This window comes from Anopheles maculipalpis, chromosome 3RL, assembly GCF_943734695.1.
Source record: "Anopheles maculipalpis chromosome 3RL, idAnoMacuDA_375_x, whole genome shotgun sequence".
NCBI lineage: Eukaryota > Metazoa > Arthropoda > Insecta > Diptera > Culicidae > Anopheles > Anopheles maculipalpis.
The window spans coordinates 9,732,268-9,751,678 of record NC_064872.1 but is presented as its reverse complement, the minus strand read 5'-3'; the positions used below and the strand labels follow the sequence as shown (position 1 = coordinate 9,751,678).

At 44.0% G+C, this 19,411-nt stretch overlaps 6 protein-coding genes across 9 annotated transcripts in view; 3 read left to right on the top strand and 3 right to left on the bottom strand.

Annotated features, from left to right (window-relative positions):
* Positions 1-19,411, top strand: part of LOC126564707 (homogentisate 1,2-dioxygenase) — a 650,355-nt gene that overhangs the window by 103,676 nt on the left and 527,268 nt on the right. The window lies entirely within an intron of this gene.
* The window catches only part of LOC126565684 (uncharacterized), a 343,737-nt gene that overhangs the window by 271,855 nt on the left and 52,471 nt on the right, over positions 1-19,411 (top strand). The window lies entirely within an intron of this gene.
* On the bottom strand, positions 1,362-10,354 carry LOC126564820 (S-adenosylmethionine decarboxylase proenzyme). 2 transcript variants are annotated; one of them, XM_050221934.1, is made up of 7 exons: positions 10,191-10,354; positions 5,449-5,535; positions 2,910-3,447; positions 2,733-2,825; positions 2,560-2,580; positions 1,695-1,850; positions 1,362-1,620 (listed from the first exon to the last, which is right to left on the bottom strand). In XM_050221934.1, the coding sequence occupies exons 1-7, from the start codon at positions 10,337-10,339 to the stop codon at positions 1,483-1,485; spliced, it is 1,182 nt and encodes a 393-aa protein (XP_050077891.1). In that variant the 5' UTR covers positions 10,340-10,354; the 3' UTR covers positions 1,362-1,482. The 2 variants fall into 2 exon arrangements, with proteins under 2 accessions (XP_050077891.1, XP_050077892.1); XM_050221935.1 differs by lacking the exon at positions 2,560-2,580 and having other exon boundaries at positions 2,910-3,055; positions 3,155-3,447.
* Positions 12,169-13,221, top strand: LOC126565118 (BLOC-1-related complex subunit 6). Its single transcript, XM_050222259.1, has 3 exons — positions 12,169-12,448; positions 12,520-13,105; positions 13,176-13,221. The coding sequence occupies exons 1-3, from the start codon at positions 12,169-12,171 to the stop codon at positions 13,219-13,221; spliced, it is 912 nt and encodes a 303-aa protein (XP_050078216.1).
* LOC126564507 (fatty-acid amide hydrolase 2) lies at positions 14,052-16,433 on the bottom strand. The gene is made up of 3 exons (XM_050221572.1): positions 15,898-16,433; positions 15,481-15,605; positions 14,052-14,961 (listed from the first exon to the last, which is right to left on the bottom strand). Exons 1-3 carry the CDS (start codon positions 16,431-16,433, stop codon positions 14,060-14,062), a joined length of 1,563 nt encoding a protein of 520 aa, XP_050077529.1. The 3' UTR covers positions 14,052-14,059.
* Positions 17,760-19,411, bottom strand: part of LOC126564326 (pH-sensitive chloride channel 2) — a 31,866-nt gene continuing 30,214 nt past the window's right edge. For both annotated transcript variants that reach the window (XM_050221332.1, XM_050221331.1), the window contains 5 exons: positions 19,275-19,360; positions 18,886-19,201; positions 18,658-18,816; positions 18,096-18,592; positions 17,760-18,022 (listed from right to left, as the gene is read on the bottom strand). In XM_050221332.1, the coding sequence (XP_050077289.1) occupies positions 17,774-18,022; positions 18,096-18,592; positions 18,658-18,816; positions 18,886-19,201; positions 19,275-19,360 (1,307 nt within the window). In that variant the 3' untranslated portion in view covers positions 17,760-17,773. The remainder of the gene's footprint in view (positions 18,023-18,095; positions 18,593-18,657; positions 18,817-18,885; positions 19,202-19,274; positions 19,361-19,411) is intronic.

Here is a 19,411-nt window from a genome sequence, read left to right as displayed (position 1 = left end):
GTGTGCAAGGCCGAGAAAAGTTATACAGTGCAGTAGTATAACAGAATAGCAACTCCCTTCCCGGTGGTTCTGGTGCTTCTTCTTCTCCTGGTGGGTACTAAGTGGATCGAAATAGTGGCGTAATGTTTCTCTTCCTAACACTAATAAAAGGATGGTGCTTTCTGGTGGTGGTGGTGGTGCATCAGAAATGTTAAAAGTTTTAGGTTTCCGTAATAAATGACTTTTTCGCCACTGTTTCGGCTCGAGACGTCTGAAGGAAGATGGCGCACGCTGCTGACGTCCTCCTTTCCGTTTATCATTTTCTATCAGATGTGATGAAACATTTTCTTCACCTCTCACCGATGCAAACTTATTGATCCTTCTACTTATCGCAACAAAAAGAAAATGGCGTTTAGAATGATCAAATGAAATGCACAATATAAAGCTAGAATCTACTAAGGAAAGGATATTGTGCGCTTCACTCCCATAAGTAGACGAAACCCTGCTCCTGAATTGCTGCTGCTGCTGTACGTTTGCCGAGACGCAAAACGTACACAAAGGTTGCCATTTTGGTCGCCATTTTACAACCTGCAGTTGCTGACACGGGCGATCGGCAATTTTCCATCTGGATCTTGTTGCTGCTACTGTATTATTATTGAAAACATAATAATAACTTTCAACATAACAAACGAATCGCAAAGATGTCGATGATCCTGAAGATGGTGACGGTGGTGTTGATGGCGGTTGTAATCAGAACTGAAGGCTGCGGCGAGCAACGACGATGGCTAGTCAATTTCAGGATATCTTGTTACGCCACCAGGAAAAAAGAACGAGCGGAGAGCATTCCTCAATGTTAAGCACGAGCACAAACGAGATAAGCTGTACGAAGCAGATGGCAAACAGAACTGGCAGATCGAGCAGCTTCTTCAACTGTCCGTAGAACTGCAACTCGTTACAATCTGGAGGTGTTGCTTTCATTTCATCCATCAGCTGTTGTTCCATGTATAAGGGTGGTGCTACCAGTTCCATTTGATTTGTCACAAGAAGTGGCGAATGGGAATATTTTTTGTTTCCTGCCGATGCGCGATACGGATGCAGATACCGATTGTGATCTTTGTTTAGCTGTTGCTTGAAACATTTTCCATTGCTTTTGGATGGTTTACTACCACCTTTTTCAACGGGTTCGTCGTCGTCATCGCCATTGCTACTACCAATACCGAACGGCGATGTGAGCGTGGAAAAGATGCCAAAGATCAATCGTACGAATCCGATCGGTAGTGGATGCTGTGACGTTGATGTAGAGTTGCTCTTCTTAAACTGCTCAGAACGAATTGGTGTGGAAGTGGGAGGAATGGTGGTAGAGCGAAGGGACGGAAGAGCGGTTTGGACAGGACCATCGTCAGAGAACGCATCAGACGATGGGAGGACGGCGGAAGAGGAAGGAAAGGAAAGGGGGGAAGGAATGTTAGCCCCGGCCGGCGGTGGAGCTAGGCACGGTAAACCTCAGCTAGGGTATTTGCAGTATTGGGCGTACGTAAGGTCGTAGCTGGCGAAACGCGAATATTGAATGTCACGACGCTTCCACAGATCTATGTTGCCCAAATTTTCGATCTCGCGGTTTGCATTCGCCGCGATCGATGTCTGTAAAGAAGAAAAAATGGAAATGGATGAGTGTTGGGGTGTTGCAGCGAACTACGTGAGATCGTTTCGCTTACCTTGTTCGCAAACACGGTTACGATGAACTTGTTCGGCTGGAACGTGCGGATGACGCGTTTGATGAGCTCGCCGTAATCCGATGACGCCACATTGCTCTCGAAGCTAACGTAGGAAAACTCACGTTCCGGCGTGATGTGGATGGTCATGTAACATCCCTGCAAAAGACGACGCAAAAGCAAAACGTTCCGTTGAATAAGCGTTATAGAGTATATCGGAGCATATCGGAAATAGAATAAAAGAGTGAGTGACACACACACAATTGAGAAATGTTACTAAGATGGAAAGTAAAGCATATTAAATAAAATTAAATACATCTTGTCCCTTTGTCAGATATTGCTGAATCCAACCCTTTTTTTGACAATATTATCTCAATTGCTTTTTATATTCTAAAAAATCAGATGTTTCCACATGAGATGAATTCACAAATTGGTGATGGGCACTCGGAGTCGGAACTACCTGTTTTCGATTCCGCACCGATTTCAATTTCGGAACTGGTGCCGATTACGGAACCGTTTCCGATTCCGGATCTAGTTCCGATTCCGGAGCCTATTCCGAATTCCGATCCAATTCCTATTCCGGAACCAATCCCAAACTCGACTCCAAAACCGATTAGGACCACAACAGCACTTCGCCTATTACTAGTTGCCATTTAACATACAATACGGCGCAAGCCGTCATACTTTAAATAAATAGTTGACAGTTTCAAATATTTCTAATAATTTTTTGCTCTCTACAACATGTTATCTTAAGTCAAATATTTAAAAAAGGAAAAGGATAGGAAACATAAAAAACGATTTCAAACAATAACACCAAATTTAAGCATTGGCTTGCCCATGCTAGACACAAACCACACACAACTATTACCTCTTTGTATTTCTTTCCACACTAAATAGCGTACAGAGCACGGTACCGTTGGAAGAAATCCGCAAAAGCGACGATAGCAATCCGTTGCGAAATGATTAGAATAGATAAAGTTACCATTTTATATAAACATCCACCTACACCAATTTAATGTTCGTCGTGCGAAGTTTACTTACATTCTTAGCGATGCCGTTCATGGAGTAACCGCACGGATCAAACAGATAGTCATCGATGACCATACCCGGCAGAAGACGATCAATTCCCGATTTCTAAACGACGGCGAAAAGAAAAGCATTAAATCATAACCATTAGAGAAACCAAATAACAACTTTCACAGCAATCACAAAACTGACCTGGGTAGCCTCTTTGGCTGAGCTGCAGACATGCTTGGTGAAGATGTCCATCACGCTCGGGTCAAGCTCCGTCATCAGGATCTCGATCGTTTGATCCGGATCTGGCTGCATAGACGGGGCAATGAGCTCGTCAAACTGTTGCTCATCTCGCTCTTCCTCCTCCTCCTGCACAAGTATCAGTTCATCGTCCATCAGCTGATGCAGATGGTTGTTGCGTTTGCGAATTTTGGAGCCCCCTCCCCCGCGGCTCAGCGTGTAAAGATGCCAGCAATCGCGATTGATCGCACCCAAACTGTATGCGCGCCCATCATCGAAGAACTGATCGAGGAAAGCGACCTCCTCGTCAAATCCACGATGCGGTGATACCTGCAACTCGGGACGTTTGTAGTTCTTGCGCGAGTAAAACAGATCGTCAATCGCGGCATAACCGGCGATCTCGTTGGCCATGCGCATCAACGGTTTGAAGCACTGCAACGGTGTGGTGCTACCGCAAGTCTTCAGAATCCAACGACGCTTCGATACAAACATGCTGCTTTCGCTGTAAAATAAAGTGAATTTAAAAACAAAACATGAATTTCCGAAAATTCATCATAGTCTCGGAACACATTTTAAAATGATCAGTCAACGAGGTAGGCGTAAGATTAATCTAGTGTACTGGGAAGACAGCATCAATCGCGTCAATTGCATAATAAATTACGCTGGCAAGTTGCAAATAAAAAAATGTTCCTCAAACACTGTCGATCGTATCAGCAAGTTCCGATCGGTTAGTTACACCTCAAGCGCTCGCGAGCGGAGGAAAGTTCACGACCCACAAGAGCTTCCCCGATGTTCCAGACGGATCAATGGAAGCCTGCTGATAGCTGGGTACACATAGGCGTAATCGGACAGCTAACGTCAGCCAGCAGTAAGCCAAGACAAGACAAAAGCTTTCGATTAGGATTAAGGGCAAACATTGGACGGCGCGCTTCATTCGTTATCTGCACAAATCCTTGACATTTGGAGCGTGGCCATCGCTGCTCCTCTCTGATAAGCTGAAAATGCCAATTTCCCCGACACTCGGAAAGTGTCTTTGTTCTAATATTAATACCCACTCATGAAGTTACACATTTGCGGAGTAAGATAATCCCGACGGAAATGAGATAATGTTGAGAGAGATTCAATTTTCTAGCTCAGATAGGCAGTAGGAGGTCGATTACTTCATCAGGTTGAGTTGAGATGATTCTTGGGGCAAATGTCGTTGATGTCGTCGAAGGACAACTGTCATGGACAGTCGAATAATCAGTGTATTTGGCTACATGCGAAAAAGAGTCACACAAGGTCGAATTAGGATTGACGTTACTGTTGAGATACTTTTGAGCGGTTTCTAGATCTTCTCGTTATTACATACGTGTGCCAAACTTATCAGCTAGAAGGCAAAGTAATCGTCTAAATTGCAACCAGCTCCCTCACTCTAGGTCGTTGCCCCTCGAGACATAGAATTTTATTTCCTGCCGCGCTAAGGTCAAGAGCATATGAATGGTGCGGACTGGCAAAAAAAAAGATTGAGCACCACGGCCATGTCATTGGACCAGATTTTGCACAATCCCAACATTCGCTCAAATCTCCCTTGCCTTAGCTCAAACCGAAACACCGTTCCCTCTGGTTGTGATGCTTCGTACGTGACGCGAATTTTGTACCTCTCAACAGGAGAACTGGGAGTGGGGATTTCTGCTAATGTGCTACGTTAACATTTAAACAAAAATAACCACAAGGGGATATAAATAATTTTTCTTCTCACTAGCGTCGGAAGAGACACCAGAGGAAAATTGGAACAGAGCGCAGAAAATGTAGCCAAACTGAAACAAAAACACAGCTGTTGTGCGAAGCATCGGACGGCGGGACCAAGCTGTTTTGAACGCCACAGGATTATGGGTGATGCTAAAAAACATTTGAAAGCTATATTTGTGTTGAGCTTATAGGCAAATGCAAGCAGCGACACAAACAGCTTCGTCTAAAAATGCTGCGAAAGTAAACGTTGCTAACAACAGTCTTGCTTGGTAGCATCTAAGTATCGTCCAATTAGCAAAACTGTGTAGGTTATGTCGTTGACCATTAGGATAGGAGTGCGTTTTTTTTTTCGAGGAAAAACTAATTTTAATTTGAGCTTATTATGCAATTAAATAAGGTATTCCTTTGTACAAAAAAGACGCATGAATTCATTTAGAAACAAATAAGTGATGAAAGTGTTCGTGCTCTATGCTATCGAGCACGAAAAACTATTTCGAAGGTGATGCTACAAACATTTTATGTATGGCTGACGAGGCATCGTGGGCGACGAGTTCTCTGACGACCTCATATATTCGGAAAATGTTTACGAACTTATAGGGACACGACATCCAGTGTTACAACACCATTAGAACGTCTTTTTGCTTTAGCTGATTAGCAAAAAATGAAATATTTCTCAGAACAACAGAGATTTTCTTCATTACTAGGATTATTTTTTCGTTCAGTTCGTTACGCGAGAAACTTATTTATTTAAAAGTAGTAGTAGTATACTTACCTTAGCACATAAGCATCAATCTGGTCGTTCCTGGTGAAGCTGATTATTTCACAGCGTACCGTTTTCAGCATTGCCTCCCACATCGGTCTGCGAAAACATGGTAAAGAAACAAACGAGGGAGTTTAGTGAAACATATAATAACCAAAGCCATGTAAAAAATTAACTGTTTAGCAACAGCGAACAACCGGAAAATCCCACACGCTTGTGTAAAAGGTTGGTCAGGAAAATCGATTATATACGCGCGCAAGCAAGGGCAGCGAAAAAGCTCAGCATATCCTACACAAAACCCGAATCATATGTGTGTATTTGTACAAGTATCCTGGTGCTCAAGGTCGCAAAGGGCGCTGCTTTCGCACAGGTGCAAATGAGCGATCTATTTATGGACAGAAATATGTATACGTCGTGTGAGCGGAATTTAATGCAATATGAAGCACATCGATAGGCGAGATTTTGCATAAGGGCTCTAGGTGCATCGAGTTCAATTATTGCTGCATATGCACTCATTCAACCAGAAATGCATACTAATCGATTTTAACTCAAAAGTTTACGCGTCCAGCAGTATGAACTCATTGCAAGTTATCTCCCGTTTCGTCTCGAACGTTCTAACCAAAGCCCTTGTTATGCAATATATTATACATTGTTGCGTTGAAAAAATCCATTCAAAACGTATGAATTAATGGTAATGGCAGCAGCAACGAAAAACACTTCCATCAGCACATTCTTCGCGACAATGATGAGTGGACTTGCAATAAAAATATTGACTATCGTGGGGCTATACAAAGTGTACGAAAAGAAAGAAAGTTGTAATTTAATCGTATGATGAATTAATGAAAGGAATGCTTTTAAGTAGTTTAACCATTCTACTGTGAATGGAAGCTATTGTATTTTTTTTTTAGTTTGGAAAACAATTTTGAGAGCCAGGCACGCATTAAAGTAATAACATGCAACAATGTTTTATGTCGTAGCATATCAATAAAACATTGCTAGTATGTTGTGTTCCACAATGTATACAAAATCGAGCATAACTTAATTAAAATAAATTCTTTTAATGTAGAGCATGACCACAGAATGATTCGTTAAGGTCATCAGATCAACACTTGTCGAAAAACAACTACATCGAACCCGACTTTGAGAAGAATGGAGTCTGGAAGTCTAACATATTTTTCTCATTTCCTTTTGGGATATAGGATTTGGGACTTTGATGCTCCTCTTGCCTAGATTCTTCTTTAAAGTATAGGACGGATGCTCTGAAGCCTAGGTCGACGGTAAGGAACTAATCAGCCGCTTCGACGTTTTCATCAGCTTATAGCCAGCTTGTCGGATAGGTGCTTCAGGATTCGGATAGGTGTCGGATAGGTTCACTAAGAGGGTACATAGTCTGGATGGGATTTGAACCCCGATCCAGTCGTGTAGCTTCATCACGAAATATATAAAAAACATTTGATAGTATTTAATACTACGTAAGGAACCTAAGTATACGGTTTCACTGTGTTTGACGCATCGCTCCGAGGAATTTGCCGCTTCGAGGAATGTCCAAAGCATCGAAAACTTTCCTTTATAAAAATAAGAGGTTGCCTCATCCGCCACTACTTATTTTCAATTAACGAAGAGACCCTTTCTCCCATCTTTGGCACCAATTGCCTATGTCTCTGTCGATCATAGCATAGAAAAATAACCCGAAGTTTACTTGCGACGCAATAGTTTACTACATTTGTCGCAGTTGATCGAACGAGATCGTCGATCATCTTTACTGCAACATCCAAGAGACGATCGTTCCAACCCCACCAGAAACGATCAACTGTTGACATCTGTCGACGTGCATGCCAAAAAACCATGTGATTTTAGCCGGTGCTTTTATACAACTAATACAAATGCATCCCCATATGGTTGATGCTGGAACGCACTCAACCGCGCAATGCGTCATGCCATGCGTACTAAGGCTGCCCCCTGTTGGTATTAAAAGATGGTGGGGGAAAAGAATATGCTATACGCAACGCCGCGATATGCCGGTAAAACAAAACGAAGCCAGTACATCTACAAACGCACAACCGGTAATAATCGTCGAGTCCGCCACGTGGTGGCCAGCGTCGCGTTGGTGCTCACTGGGCTTTATCTGCCGCGCGGGGCACGCTTATCGCCCGGTGGGAGTCAGGTTCAGTATGACCCTTTCGCGCTTACGGGGTTCAGGAATAGCCTAGAGCGTGGCGTGAAGCGTCATTCGTCGCAAACCGCGGGAACGGGAGCACGATTGCAATAGAAGCCACCTCAACACAGGTCAACGGTTATCAGTGACGCGGGGCTCCAGCAGCCAACCTCAACAACCTTGTTTCCAACGATCGAATCAAGGCGCGTAAACCTGAAAGCTACTGGAACATTACTCATGCTAGTATGAAGAGTTGTCTCGACGAAGCAGCCTTCGAATGTAATTTATTTTACAGAGCACCGGCGAAAGACAACATATTAACCCTCGAGACCAACCGCAACCCTTATAATGTTCCATCCCTCTACATAAGAAGGGGAAGTTAGCCACGTTGCGTGTTGTGTGTATGTGTGTGTATCGGAAATTATCTGCGTATGCGTAATGAATGTCCAATTTTCCGTGTACGACACGCCTTTCCGGGGTGTATGGCAAATGGACTAGGGGAAAACAGCAGTGTGCGTGACTTGTTTTGAAAATGTTCCAGAACATTCCACGCGCGATTTTTGTCAAAACTTTGGCTTCCTGTGTCTCAATCGATTATTAGGCTGAAGTTGAAAACAAAGTTCTTATAATTTGAAGGTTACTGTTTACGGTAGATTTGAAAAAAAAAACGAATCTCAATAATATGAGACACATCAATAAGGCTCAACGTAAATAATCTTTATGGTCAGATTTATGGTCAGAATTGATTTCATTTCAAGCACTTCATGTACAGATAAAATAGCTAGGGGTTCGAAAAATATTTCACAGTTCAATACACTCATATCATCATAATTGGATCTTTCGGTTACCGATTAGCAGGTTCTTCTCGGTTCGATAACGCGATTCCTCTAGAGCTGGCGCCTATTTTCGCACGTGATTTTTAGAGATTAATGGCTGTGCGAAACTCTCAGCACGAGATAAACGCGTGATTGTTTGAAATACACTACCGAAGGAAACGAAATTGGCACCAAACACCGTCTCTACCAGACGTAAGATATGAAGTAAAAAAAAACCCTTCACGCACACCAAAACGAATCCACGGCACGTGCTCGCATACATTGGCAGAATTAGACGCAACATGGAACGATTGCCAATTTTGCCAATCCTTCTTGACTGGAATATTGCTTTACTGAACTGCACATGTGTTTAATTATTGGCAGATTTTTTAAAGAAACCTTTTATAAATAGCTTCGTACTAACAAAAATATATCGATGATCTCGTGGCTCTTCTAATTGTCACCCTGAGTGGGTTGGTTTCCAAGGCCCTACAAGAGCACTTGGAAACAGAGAGAGAGAGAGGTTGCTCGTTGCAAATTTACCTTCAGTCAGATGCATCGTGAGCATTATTCATGCTGTATGTGCCCTGAACAAAAAACCTTGACAACGAACTTTCAGTTGGTTGGTACCACCACCAATACTACCCCACCAGACACGCGTCCTGCACCTGTATCATCTAAAAGGGTGACAAAGAAAAGGGAAAGCCAAGCAAGCTTCTAATGCAAAGAAGCTATTATTTGTCCTTTTCACACACACACACGAGCGCGCATCAAAGTAGCCGGTAAATTTTCAAGGTAAACCGGAACGACCGATTACGGCCAAGTATGTTCTAGCTTTAAATCGCATTTGTAAAAAATAAAGAAAATAATCTTTTATGTTACTTTTCTACTGATTTTGTAATAAAATGTCCTCTTTTTTTTTGATAAGCATAAATATTACATAATTTGCCGACTCTCTTTGTATTTAACTCTCCTACGGTACCATCTCTTTGCTTACATGATGACAGCTGAGAGCTGTCAGTGCTGAAGAAAGCAAATAAAAAAAAATCGCGTAGAACATTCGGGTTGAAACTTCTTTACTTCCTCTTTCTCTGATCTTCCATTGAACGCAGAAAATCAGGTTCAGGTGGTATTTTGGGGGTGTTGGTAGAAAGCGAATTTTCTACAGCTAACGATCGATAAATCAACGCGTTCGTACGCCTTCTACACACGGTAAAACAATCATGATTCACACCTAAACGAAGGGCAAATTACAATACAGTTGAATGCAGCCCTCTCGAGGAAGAACCGGGTTTTACATTTTCCCTACAGGAAAAGTACTGGACCAACAAAGGGTAAAGGGAGATGATAGGGGTTATTGGTTGGTGGTGAAAAGGGAGTAAATTTGCGCACATTATAAGCCGCTGTTTTCCCCGCCACGAGAAAAAAGGTTAACAATAGGGTGTAAGCGCATTAGGGGGGAAAAAACTGCACATACACACACAACCACACACCAGCTCATATGTTCCGCAACCGCACTGTGGAAAGCATACACACACAAGTGCAGAGAGCCAGCCGGGTTGCGCTCTCTGTGTGAAAATTTAACGTCACCGAAACACACTCACACACGCGTATCTGACAAGGGTTGGCCCCGTAGTTTCAGCTGATTTTTGAAAATGGGAAATTCCGCGTACACAAGGATAAAAAATACGAACGAAACGAGGATAAAAATTGACAACGGAAACACAAAGCTTTTGAAGGTGATTAAATAAATTTTAAAAAAAGTGTATCAAAGCAACACTTACCTGGGAATCTTTCGCAGATCGGCATTCTTGTGCGCTGGATTCGGTTTGAACCAGATCTCCAGCAGCTTTTCCACGCCTTCGAAGAAGTGCATGTCCTCCCTACTACTGCTATTACTACTGTTACTACTTAAATCCTCCGACTCCGCCATTCTGCTGTTCACTTCCGGTTTACTTTTCTGGGTGCTGTTTCCAACCACTTTTTGCTTGATGCCGAGAGACTGTGTTCACCTGCACCTTCTCCTTCACCAACCTCCTGTGCGCTCAAGGATAATTTTGTCCTGCAGATGTGTGTACAGGGTTGTAACTTCAATGGTGCCCTTTTTCGCGACACGCGTGGGCCGAGGACTATCGCCGTAACAAACGGTTAAACTTTCTTACAGCAGAATTCAGTAATTTGCCAGCCAAAAACTTCCCATTTGGCACAACACAACGAACAGAAAACGACTACTTTGCTCGGATTTTTTCTTCTCTGATTTGATCTAGAAGAATCCGTTCGATCCGTGCACAGATGTAAAACAGTGTGCGTGTGTTTTATGTGTGCAACGATATAATTCGAAGGAATTTAAAAGAAAATGACTAAAAATCGAACGCACTTTCACGTGACAAAAAATAAAATACGGGAGGAAGGAAAACGGGGAAACCAATGCACAAACACACTTGGTTTATTCGTCTTTTCCAGGGGCGGGCGTTTGCACTTTGACTTTTCTTATTTGCTGCTAAGAAAAATCGATCTCAGCCGCGAGAGAGAGGACCGTTGCCGGGGAGGCGAGTCTTTTCAACGCACGAGCAAAACGAAGACTGACGAGACGATGCTGCGAGCCGACTCGCTAAACCGTACAGCAAAATCGCCGCGGTGCACACGGTTGCGCTGGTGTGCGTGAAAGATTACTAAAACATCGCATCGTAATAGGTGCTGTACTGTTCGCACTCGCTTGGTGTCCCGGGCGCAGGTGCTTCCACACTAGGTGCATGAAGTTTGGTGAACCCTATTGACAAATCCTTTGTAAATCATCCTACTAAGGCAAATAACCCTTTGTAGTGGTTATTAAGGCTATTTTGTCAATAGGGATCATACTCATACTCTGCGTAATTGCGATCGTACTGCATTTATTTGCAATTGAAATCGTATTACAAGTTTAAGCCGGTGTCCATGATGGATTTCAAAATCAAAATATCAGGTACCCTTGCGTGTTTGTAAAGTTTTCTCGCTTTGAAATAACTTTTTGAGAACCTTACGCATACACGATGCAATGTAGAAAAAGTTAAAATCACAATTTTGAGATTTTTTTACAGTTTCGATTTCAATAATGTCCCATAATCCGCGGCCTTAAAAGTTCACTTATCCGTAAATATATCCCTTGTTACGTTTGTCTCTTTCATCATTTTTTTTATACTCATTCTTTAATACCAGTAAATTTGCTTTTGGAATCGGAAATTTGAGAGCAAAATCTAAAAAATTATAAATCATTCTGCGCACTACAACTTTGAGCAACTTGGGCACTTTGGCCTGCAATTTTGACTTCTTTTTTTGTTGTTGTCATCTGCATCAATACAGCAGTTATGTGATAAGTATGCATACTTATCGTTTTCTAAAGATTTCTTCCCTATATTACACATTTTCTCAATCACAACTGCAACTGCATTTTAACGGTTTTGCAGTGATTTTTCAAAAGCCAGCATACTGCTGTGTGCTATGTGTTTTAGAGGGGAAATGCCCTTTGACAGCGGACCCATCAACTGACAGCAATGAACCAGAGCAATCAAAACAAACACAACAGCAGTGAAAAAAAAAGATTGTGTAGGAAAATTATCGACCATAATGTAATCGTGTTCAAAGTGTTTTGTTATTTTAATCGTAATTATTACGAAGTTGTACGAGAACATCCTGTCGCTATCATGGATAGAGGATGTACTACTGTCTAGTCAATCGAATTAAAGTGCAAAGTATTTGGGTTTGGGAAGACAAGCAGCACACACAATGAGTGAATCGGACCATCGTAGAAGAAATCCTTTTGCAGGGGATGACACCGAAGGTCAACAGGATGCTGATGGCGACCATATGGGCGAAGAGGTTCCTTCAGCAATGACGGAATCGTACAGTGAAATCGCTTACACTCACAACCTGTTCTCGGGTACGGCAGCTGAAGAAACGGATGGAGGTACCAGCAATGGCAATCAACCGGACGGATCGTCATCATCTTCATCCTCCTCACAGACAAAGAAGCGGCCCGATTCGTTGGTGTGTGATGGACGCAAAGGTATGTTCTAGATGCCATCCTTTTTTCAGTGCCCTAATATGAAAGTCCCGTTTTTTCCTTCTGAATCCCAGCCTCGTTTCCGTACAATCTTGAAGGTACGGTACGGGTGGACGGAAACATGACACACTTTGTGGCAGAAAACCTGGAGTACAAAATAAAGCTAGCCAGCCCGGTGACGGTGACGCGGAAAGATTCCTGCAACCTTTCTAGCTCCCGGCAAAGTACACCATCCGCCGCCACCGGTGGTGGACATAGTGGGCTGAGTTTTGCGGCTGGTGGTACTATGGGTGCAGCAAATCTATCACTTCCCGGTAGTAGTGGTGGTATTTACGGGCGAGGATCAACTGCGTACGGCGTTGGGTTCACGGGCACCAACCCGTCCTCATCAGTATCATCGGTCGATCCGAACGTGTTGAATGAAATCGAACGTGAAGCACAGGCACTGGCGGCATCGGTTGACAATTTGTCCGAAAGCTTGTGCAGTGTGCTGCATTCGATCTCGTCAATAACGGCGGACAATGTGGAGATTTACAAAAATTCCGTCACCAAGCTTACGGACTGTATGGACGGTAACATCAAGTGTATGTACACGATAATGGCCAAAGCGGAGGAAATTTCCAAAACGATAAAACCGGCCGAAGCGTTAGCTGTAAGAATGTAAGTAAAGGGTGCGACTGTTTTGCTTTAATAATAGATTCTAATGTAATGGCCCTTATTTTGATTGCAGACGTGAAATCAAAAGACTCGTCGACATGCTGGAAAGTAACCTTTAGAAAAATGAGTCCTCCACGTATCTGACTCAGTTTTAGCTGCTGCTACTACACACGGGCATAGAGAAGTACATTCCGCAATTCTTCTTCTTGGCTTAACGACCACTAATAGGTCACGCCGGGTGTCAGTTGGTTTTTAATTGACTTGCTTGATACCACGTCACTAAGGAGGAACGGTCTCCGGATGGAATTTGAACCCCTTCCCTGCCATGTGATGACCAACGCAGTTGTCTCCTGCTCCATCGGGGCCATTAAACATTCCCCAATCATCGGTACAATATCGCGAGAGATTATTTATTGGTATTAGGACCACACAAAACCAGAAAAAGATGAAATCATTTCCGGGCAAAGTTTAACGGAAAAATCGCCAATGCCAACGCAAGGTGCAGAAAATCCCTCCGTGCTTATAAGTTACTAGCTTCTTTTATTCTTACTTTTTTTGTTAACCCAAAAAAGTATTTTATTTAATATTTATATTGTTGAGGCTTAACATTTTAAGATACCACAGGGAAAATAGCGTAAAAGATGGAGAGCGAGAGAGAAGAAATTATTTTAGTTTAATTTTATGTAAAGAAAACTCTTATTCGCCATGAACAATGATCCTCGAGATGCGATCGCCTATCAGTTGTGCTATTAATTTAAACAAACGACGGACAGTAGGACAGGAAAAACAAACATAAACACACAACATAAACGAAACTTGCATAAGTTAAATTAATAAATAATAACTGACGAGCACCAACAATCTTAAGTACCTGGGCAACGGAAAATTTCAAACTGTTGAAACACATGACCAAAAAACCGATGAATAATCGATACAATTGCCCATCACCGACGGCTACTACTCAACAATGAACGGAGGAATGCGCCCATTAAACACACGTTCGATCTCTTCGGCCACCGCCAAACAGTGTCTATCACGGTTACGGCTCGCCACTATCTGTATGCCGAGCGGTAAACCATCTGCATCCAGCCCGAGCGGAACCTGTGTGGCCGGTACATGCAGCACATTGAACAGACACCAGTAGCTAAAGTTGTAAACGTTCACAAACGCCGCATAATGGTACGGCGCGGTGTGGGTTGTGCTGTGATAAAACAGCACTCCATCATCTCCGAGCAGTTCCGTCAGTTCCTGATCACAGCAGCGTGTCAACTCCTTAATTACGTCTTCCTTTTCCTGTGGCAACAGCGTGTCCATCAGCGAATAAATCGAAGCCATCGTATACTCACTGCGGCCGGTAAGCTTTTTCGCCAGCTCAACCAACGGACTGAGCGGTTTCCCATTGCCGAGCAGCGTACCAAAGTTGGCCGGTTCCTGTGTCATCCAGTAGCGCCACATGTTGGTCGTTCGGTCTGTACCGGTTAGCGTAACCTTTTGCACACCGGCCAGGGCAATCTGCGAAAAATGTTCAACCACACGTTCCATTGACTTTTGAAGCTGGGGCTGTACTGCGCTGCACTTGATGTCGCCCGATTCGGCAATGTAAAAGTAGCGCAGCTTACGCACGTCCGTCGGTTCGTCGAAGCGAAGAGCGGTCGATTTTTCCGGTCCAACGAGCACTTTCATCAGCGGTAGCAGATCCGTTGCGTAGCGTGTCATCGGACCGGCTACGACCATGGTGGATGGTTCGCGGCCGGTGCGCAAGGAACAGCCGCGCGTGTTTATGATGCCGGTCGTGGGTTTGTGGCCAAACACACCACAGTAGAAAGCGGGCATACGAATCGAGCCTCCGATATCGGTTCCTGGCGGGAAAAAGGTGTTTATTGTTGATTTAATACTTAAATGATTGCCTAAGGAAAACTACAAATTTTAAGGGACAGAACATTGAAACAGAAATATCCATAATTTTCATTAAATTAACGAGTCATTGGCACGTCTGGTTTGATCTATCCTCAATAGTCAGCAGTTCTGGGAGATATGTTAATGTTGACTCTTGCTTAATAGTTTAGGTGCGTCTATCTCACCGGTTAGAAGTTCAGCTAAAAAATTGAAGGACACTGTGTAACGTGACGTAGCGGTGTAAAACGCAGGATAAAAGGTGTATTTTTTTTTTGACGCGTGCTCGGCTAACCGATCAGAGATTAGAAGAAGGACAACAGACTATCAGACTAGACTCTCGGAGCGGAGCGAGCCGGCGATTTATCAAAGGCTAATAGGCATTGTGGATCTGAGAATCAATTAGATTATAGGAATGGTTTGTTGGAATGTTGAGAAAACAATTTCTGCTAATGAAGCACGCGAAATATGCTGGCCCTGCTTACCCAATCCGATCGGTGTTCCGCAAGCAGCTAGAAGTGCTCCCTCACCACCACTGGATCCACCAACTGTGCGCCGATTGTCGTACGGATTGTTCGTCTGGCCGATAATGTTGTTACGCGTTTCTTGCCTACGGTGAGATAAAAAAAAAACCACATGAACACACAAGTGTTGTGAAAAGCAAATTCCGATGTGGATTCGAATCTTTGAAGCCCAATCCTTGAAAGGATTCGAATCTCGGAACTTGAATCTGTGTTTCGCCATCGGGTGGCGATTCCACTGGAAGTCGAATAGAATTCCAATCGAATCGAATCCTTCAATTGCGATCCAATCCGTTTCGAATTTTCCTAGAGATTGAATCCAACACTAGAACACACCCGGAACATAAACCAGACAAGAACATGTAATTACTCTCCATTTACCATCGATTGATTTCCGGTATGCTCGTCGTCGCGATAATAATTGCACCGGCCTCCTTCAACAGCCGTACACACTCGGCATCGTTGTTTGACTTGACGGTGCGCCGTGCGACGATACCCAGCGTATGCAACCGGTCCTTGACCGCTGTGCTGTCTTTCGTCGTGAACGGAACGCCAAGGAACGGTTTCGCCGCTAGCTCAGCCTCACCGATCGCACCCTGCTGCAGCCGTTCGTCTATGCGTCGCGCTTCATCGAGTGCATCGATAAACGGACCATCGAGTACGGCATTCACGAGCGGATTGACCTCGTTGAGACGATCGATAAAGGCACTGATTACGTCGTAACACGATACCTCCCGGGTGCGGATCATCCGAGCAAGTTCGACCGCACTGTACGTTACGATCATCCGCTTGCGCTGGAGCGTTGGGCAGCGCTGTTTGCTTGGACCCCAGTACCACTTGAGACACATGTACAGCAGCTTATCGATCACCAGATGGAACAGGGCGAAGAAGTGCACCAGCAAACGGTTCCGGGCCATGGTTGCCGTATTCGTAAAGACACTGAAAGAAACTACTCACAGATCACAGTTAGTTGGTGAAAGTTTTAATTTATGCGAATCGATCACTGATGGCGTATGCGCTTCTTATCGCTTTAGGGTAATGGAAAAACAAAACGCTACTTACGATTGTTATCGCGACACTGCTTATCCCACGGTTGCTGATGTGATAAAAATGTAATCGAATCCACCTTTGCGTGTACCAAACCCGTAACTACCGCACTTTCTCCCTGTTGGACACTATTTTATAACATAAACGGTAAGCTAGTGCGCGACGACTGCGATCGGATCTTTCCAACAGGTTGCTGCTACGAATTCACACTAATACATGGGCTCTCAGATGAGTCGGCAGAGTGGCCGTAGTTTCCCTAAACTGTACGGATATTTCTTTTATCGTATCGGTTGCATTGCTGCTTGACGGCCGCGAGCGAATCAGCTGTGTGTATGAGTGCGTTTGACCGAAAGCTTCCGTCATGAACGTAAACAAATCCGAACTTATTGTTAGAAGACTATGGGCACACTTCATGGATGGAGTTGGACTTTTTAATTATTTTCGGCGATCGACAAGAAAATATGTGAAAAAAGTATTTGGATGTAATATAAAACGGAGGAAAGAAGTCATATAGAATTTTAAAATACGCGTCGGGGCGGCTCGGTGGTGTAGACGACATAGGTGCCTGTCCTCAAACGACAGGACAGGGGTTCAAATCCCATCCGGACCGTCCCCCCGCAGTGAGGACTGACTATCCAACTACGTGGTATTGGCAGTCTTGTAAGCCATTTCGATGGCCGGCATGACCTTAGAGGTCGTTAAGCCAAGAAGAAGAAGAACTCCATTAAATACATACTAAAAGCATATTTCAATTCTCCTAGTGTTCCTTAGATCAGACCATCTCTGAGAAATGTTCTCGAGAATGTAATGCCAAAGTTGAAGACGACATATTTAAATTCTCATTATTTTTATACTCAGTACAGATGTAAGGTTAAGCTAAACTCAAGAAACTCATTCATCAACAATCCTCCAAAAATAGTACACCAGCAATTTCTGTACGGGTTCAACTTATCAGTACTGTTTTTATTGTTTTAATAACTATGCACAGTAGATCTCAGGCACGTCGTTTAAATAAATAATAATTGCTATGTGTTTAATCTTCGGTAAGTAGGTGTTTGCTTTGAAGCTAAATACAAAAAATAAAACCAACAACGCAAGAGGCTGCACGCTGCAGACCTCACAGGAATAATACTTTCTGTAGATCCGGGTACGGATATATCGTTCGCAACTAAAGCAATGACTGGAAGCGGCACATTTCCATTCCCGGAACCTAAACGTAGTACACGAACGTCCAGTAGAAAATGTTAAAGATCACAAACGCGATCGGGAAGACGAAGCGCGAACGTTTGTCGATCCAGATGGCAACTTCTTGTGGTGTCATTGTGGTCCAACCATTTCCATTGACGTTGCTTGCTTGGCCGTCGATCTGTATCGTTACGGTTTCAGTCGGTGTTCGGTCGACGTCTGTCGTCGAAATGATGGGCAGCGTGGCACTGCTCGGACTCTTCTGAGGGATGGACTGGAAGAGAAACATTCGAAGTTCATTATTGACAGAGTAAAACCTTTCGAGGTGGTGAGCCTGCGATACATACATGCACGGTAAGATAGTTGTTGAAGGAATTGGCCGACACGGTAGTGGCCGAATCGGCCAACGATGTGCAGGAATGGGATTTGTGCAGTCCGCTCATGTCCTTGCGGGCTGGGCGTGGGGTAATTGCTTGCTTCAGCACGTGCTTGCTGTTAACCTTCTTCACCTCCACGTTACGCTTCCGGCGCCAGATCGTGTTGACGAACGCAAACTCTACCAAGCTGCCGAAGATGAACCCGGTGCACCCCAGGAACCAGATCTCGGATGCCTTGATGTAGCTGACCTTCGGGAGCGTTTTGCCCTGTGCTGAGGCGAGTGTGATGAACGTCAGCATAGTGCTGGTACCGAGCGTAATGCGTGGTGCCGACTGATCAGCCTGCAGCCAGAACGTTACCCACGAGATCGCGACCAACATGATCGATGGGATAAAGTAGTCCATCATGTAGAAGCCCATTTCGCGGGCCAAATGGACGGTGAAGCTGAGCGAGCTGTAGTTACCAGCTGTGTGAACAATTTGTAGATATTAGTTGGATGTTGACTATCTTTCGAATCGGTATCAAACTTACCAAAAGCACCGTGGCGCAGATCGCTAAGGTCTGCATTAATAACCGTTTCGTTGGTAAACATCTCCAGCAGCACATACTCGGTGAGATGCAGCTCTGGTGCAAGTGTTACAGGGGACTTATGTTCCCAAAGCAGCACCAAATCGTCCTCATTGTACATCCCTGCGAGTAAAAAGTCAACGAAAGCGTTACGGGCCCTTCTTAGCAACGATCTACCCCATTAATACTTACAACTTTCGAGCACCGTCGAGCAGTGTTGCTCATCGAACGGGAACTTTTGCAGGTTCATCCAGCAGTACAGTGTGGCACTGATACGCGTCGACACGATCACTGTACCGTCGGGTGAGATCGAGGTAAGAATATCCTTTTCGGCCGTGCCCAGTATGTCGGAGCTGCGCTCGTTCGCTAGAAAGACGTGCGGCACCCAGAGCAAATCACGCAACGACTGTTCGCCCATGATGGGTTTCGTTCGGTTCGGGGCCACTTCCCTGAATACTAATCGTGGATCGACGTACCGGAACTGTAGCAGGGCGTGAATTTTAAATTGCTAGTTTTGGGAGTAATTGATTGAGAATGTTAAATTAAGCCGGAAATAGGAAAACAATCGTGAAGTAGCTTACCAAATCGTGAGCTTCTAAGTTTTGCATGAAGTAAATGTAGGCCCGCGCGTATACCTTTACCGGACCATTTGTACCGTTGACCGATTCTGGAAGGTTGGCAATTTAAATGTTAGGTGATGTGTGTCTTGTAAAAGGCT

What these genes read in the sequence shown, in the direction of transcription:
- LOC126564820 (XM_050221934.1), bottom strand. Translation starts at nt 10,339, where the DNA reads ATGGCGGAGTCGGAGGATTTAAGTAGTAACAGTAGTAATAGCAGTAGT. An exon ending in ATTGATGCTTATGTGCTAAG is followed by an intron (nt 3,448 to 5,448) that starts GTAAGTATACTA and finishes TTTATTTTACAG; the next exon opens with CGAAAGCAGCATGTTTGTAT. An exon ending in TAACCGTGTTTGCGAACAAG is followed by an intron (nt 1,621 to 1,694) that starts GTAAGCGAAACG and finishes TCTTCTTTACAG; the next exon opens with ACATCGATCGCGGCGAATGC.
- LOC126565118 (XM_050222259.1), top strand. Translation starts at nt 12,169, where the DNA reads ATGAGTGAATCGGACCATCGTAGAAGAAATCCTTTTGCAGGGGATGAC. An exon ending in GGTGTGTGATGGACGCAAAG is followed by an intron (nt 12,449 to 12,519) that starts GTATGTTCTAGA and finishes TCTGAATCCCAG; the next exon opens with CCTCGTTTCCGTACAATCTT. An exon ending in GAAGCGTTAGCTGTAAGAAT is followed by an intron (nt 13,106 to 13,175) that starts GTAAGTAAAGGG and finishes TTTTGATTGCAG; the next exon opens with ACGTGAAATCAAAAGACTCG.
- LOC126564507 (XM_050221572.1), bottom strand. Translation starts at nt 16,433, where the DNA reads ATGGCCCGGAACCGTTTGCTGGTGCACTTCTTCGCCCTGTTCCATCTG. An exon ending in ATACCGGAAATCAATCGATG is followed by an intron (nt 15,606 to 15,897) that starts GTAAATGGAGAG and finishes ATCTCACCGTAG; the next exon opens with GCAAGAAACGCGTAACAACA. An exon ending in CGGAACACCGATCGGATTGG is followed by an intron (nt 14,962 to 15,480) that starts GTAAGCAGGGCC and finishes TTTTCCCGCCAG; the next exon opens with GAACCGATATCGGAGGCTCG.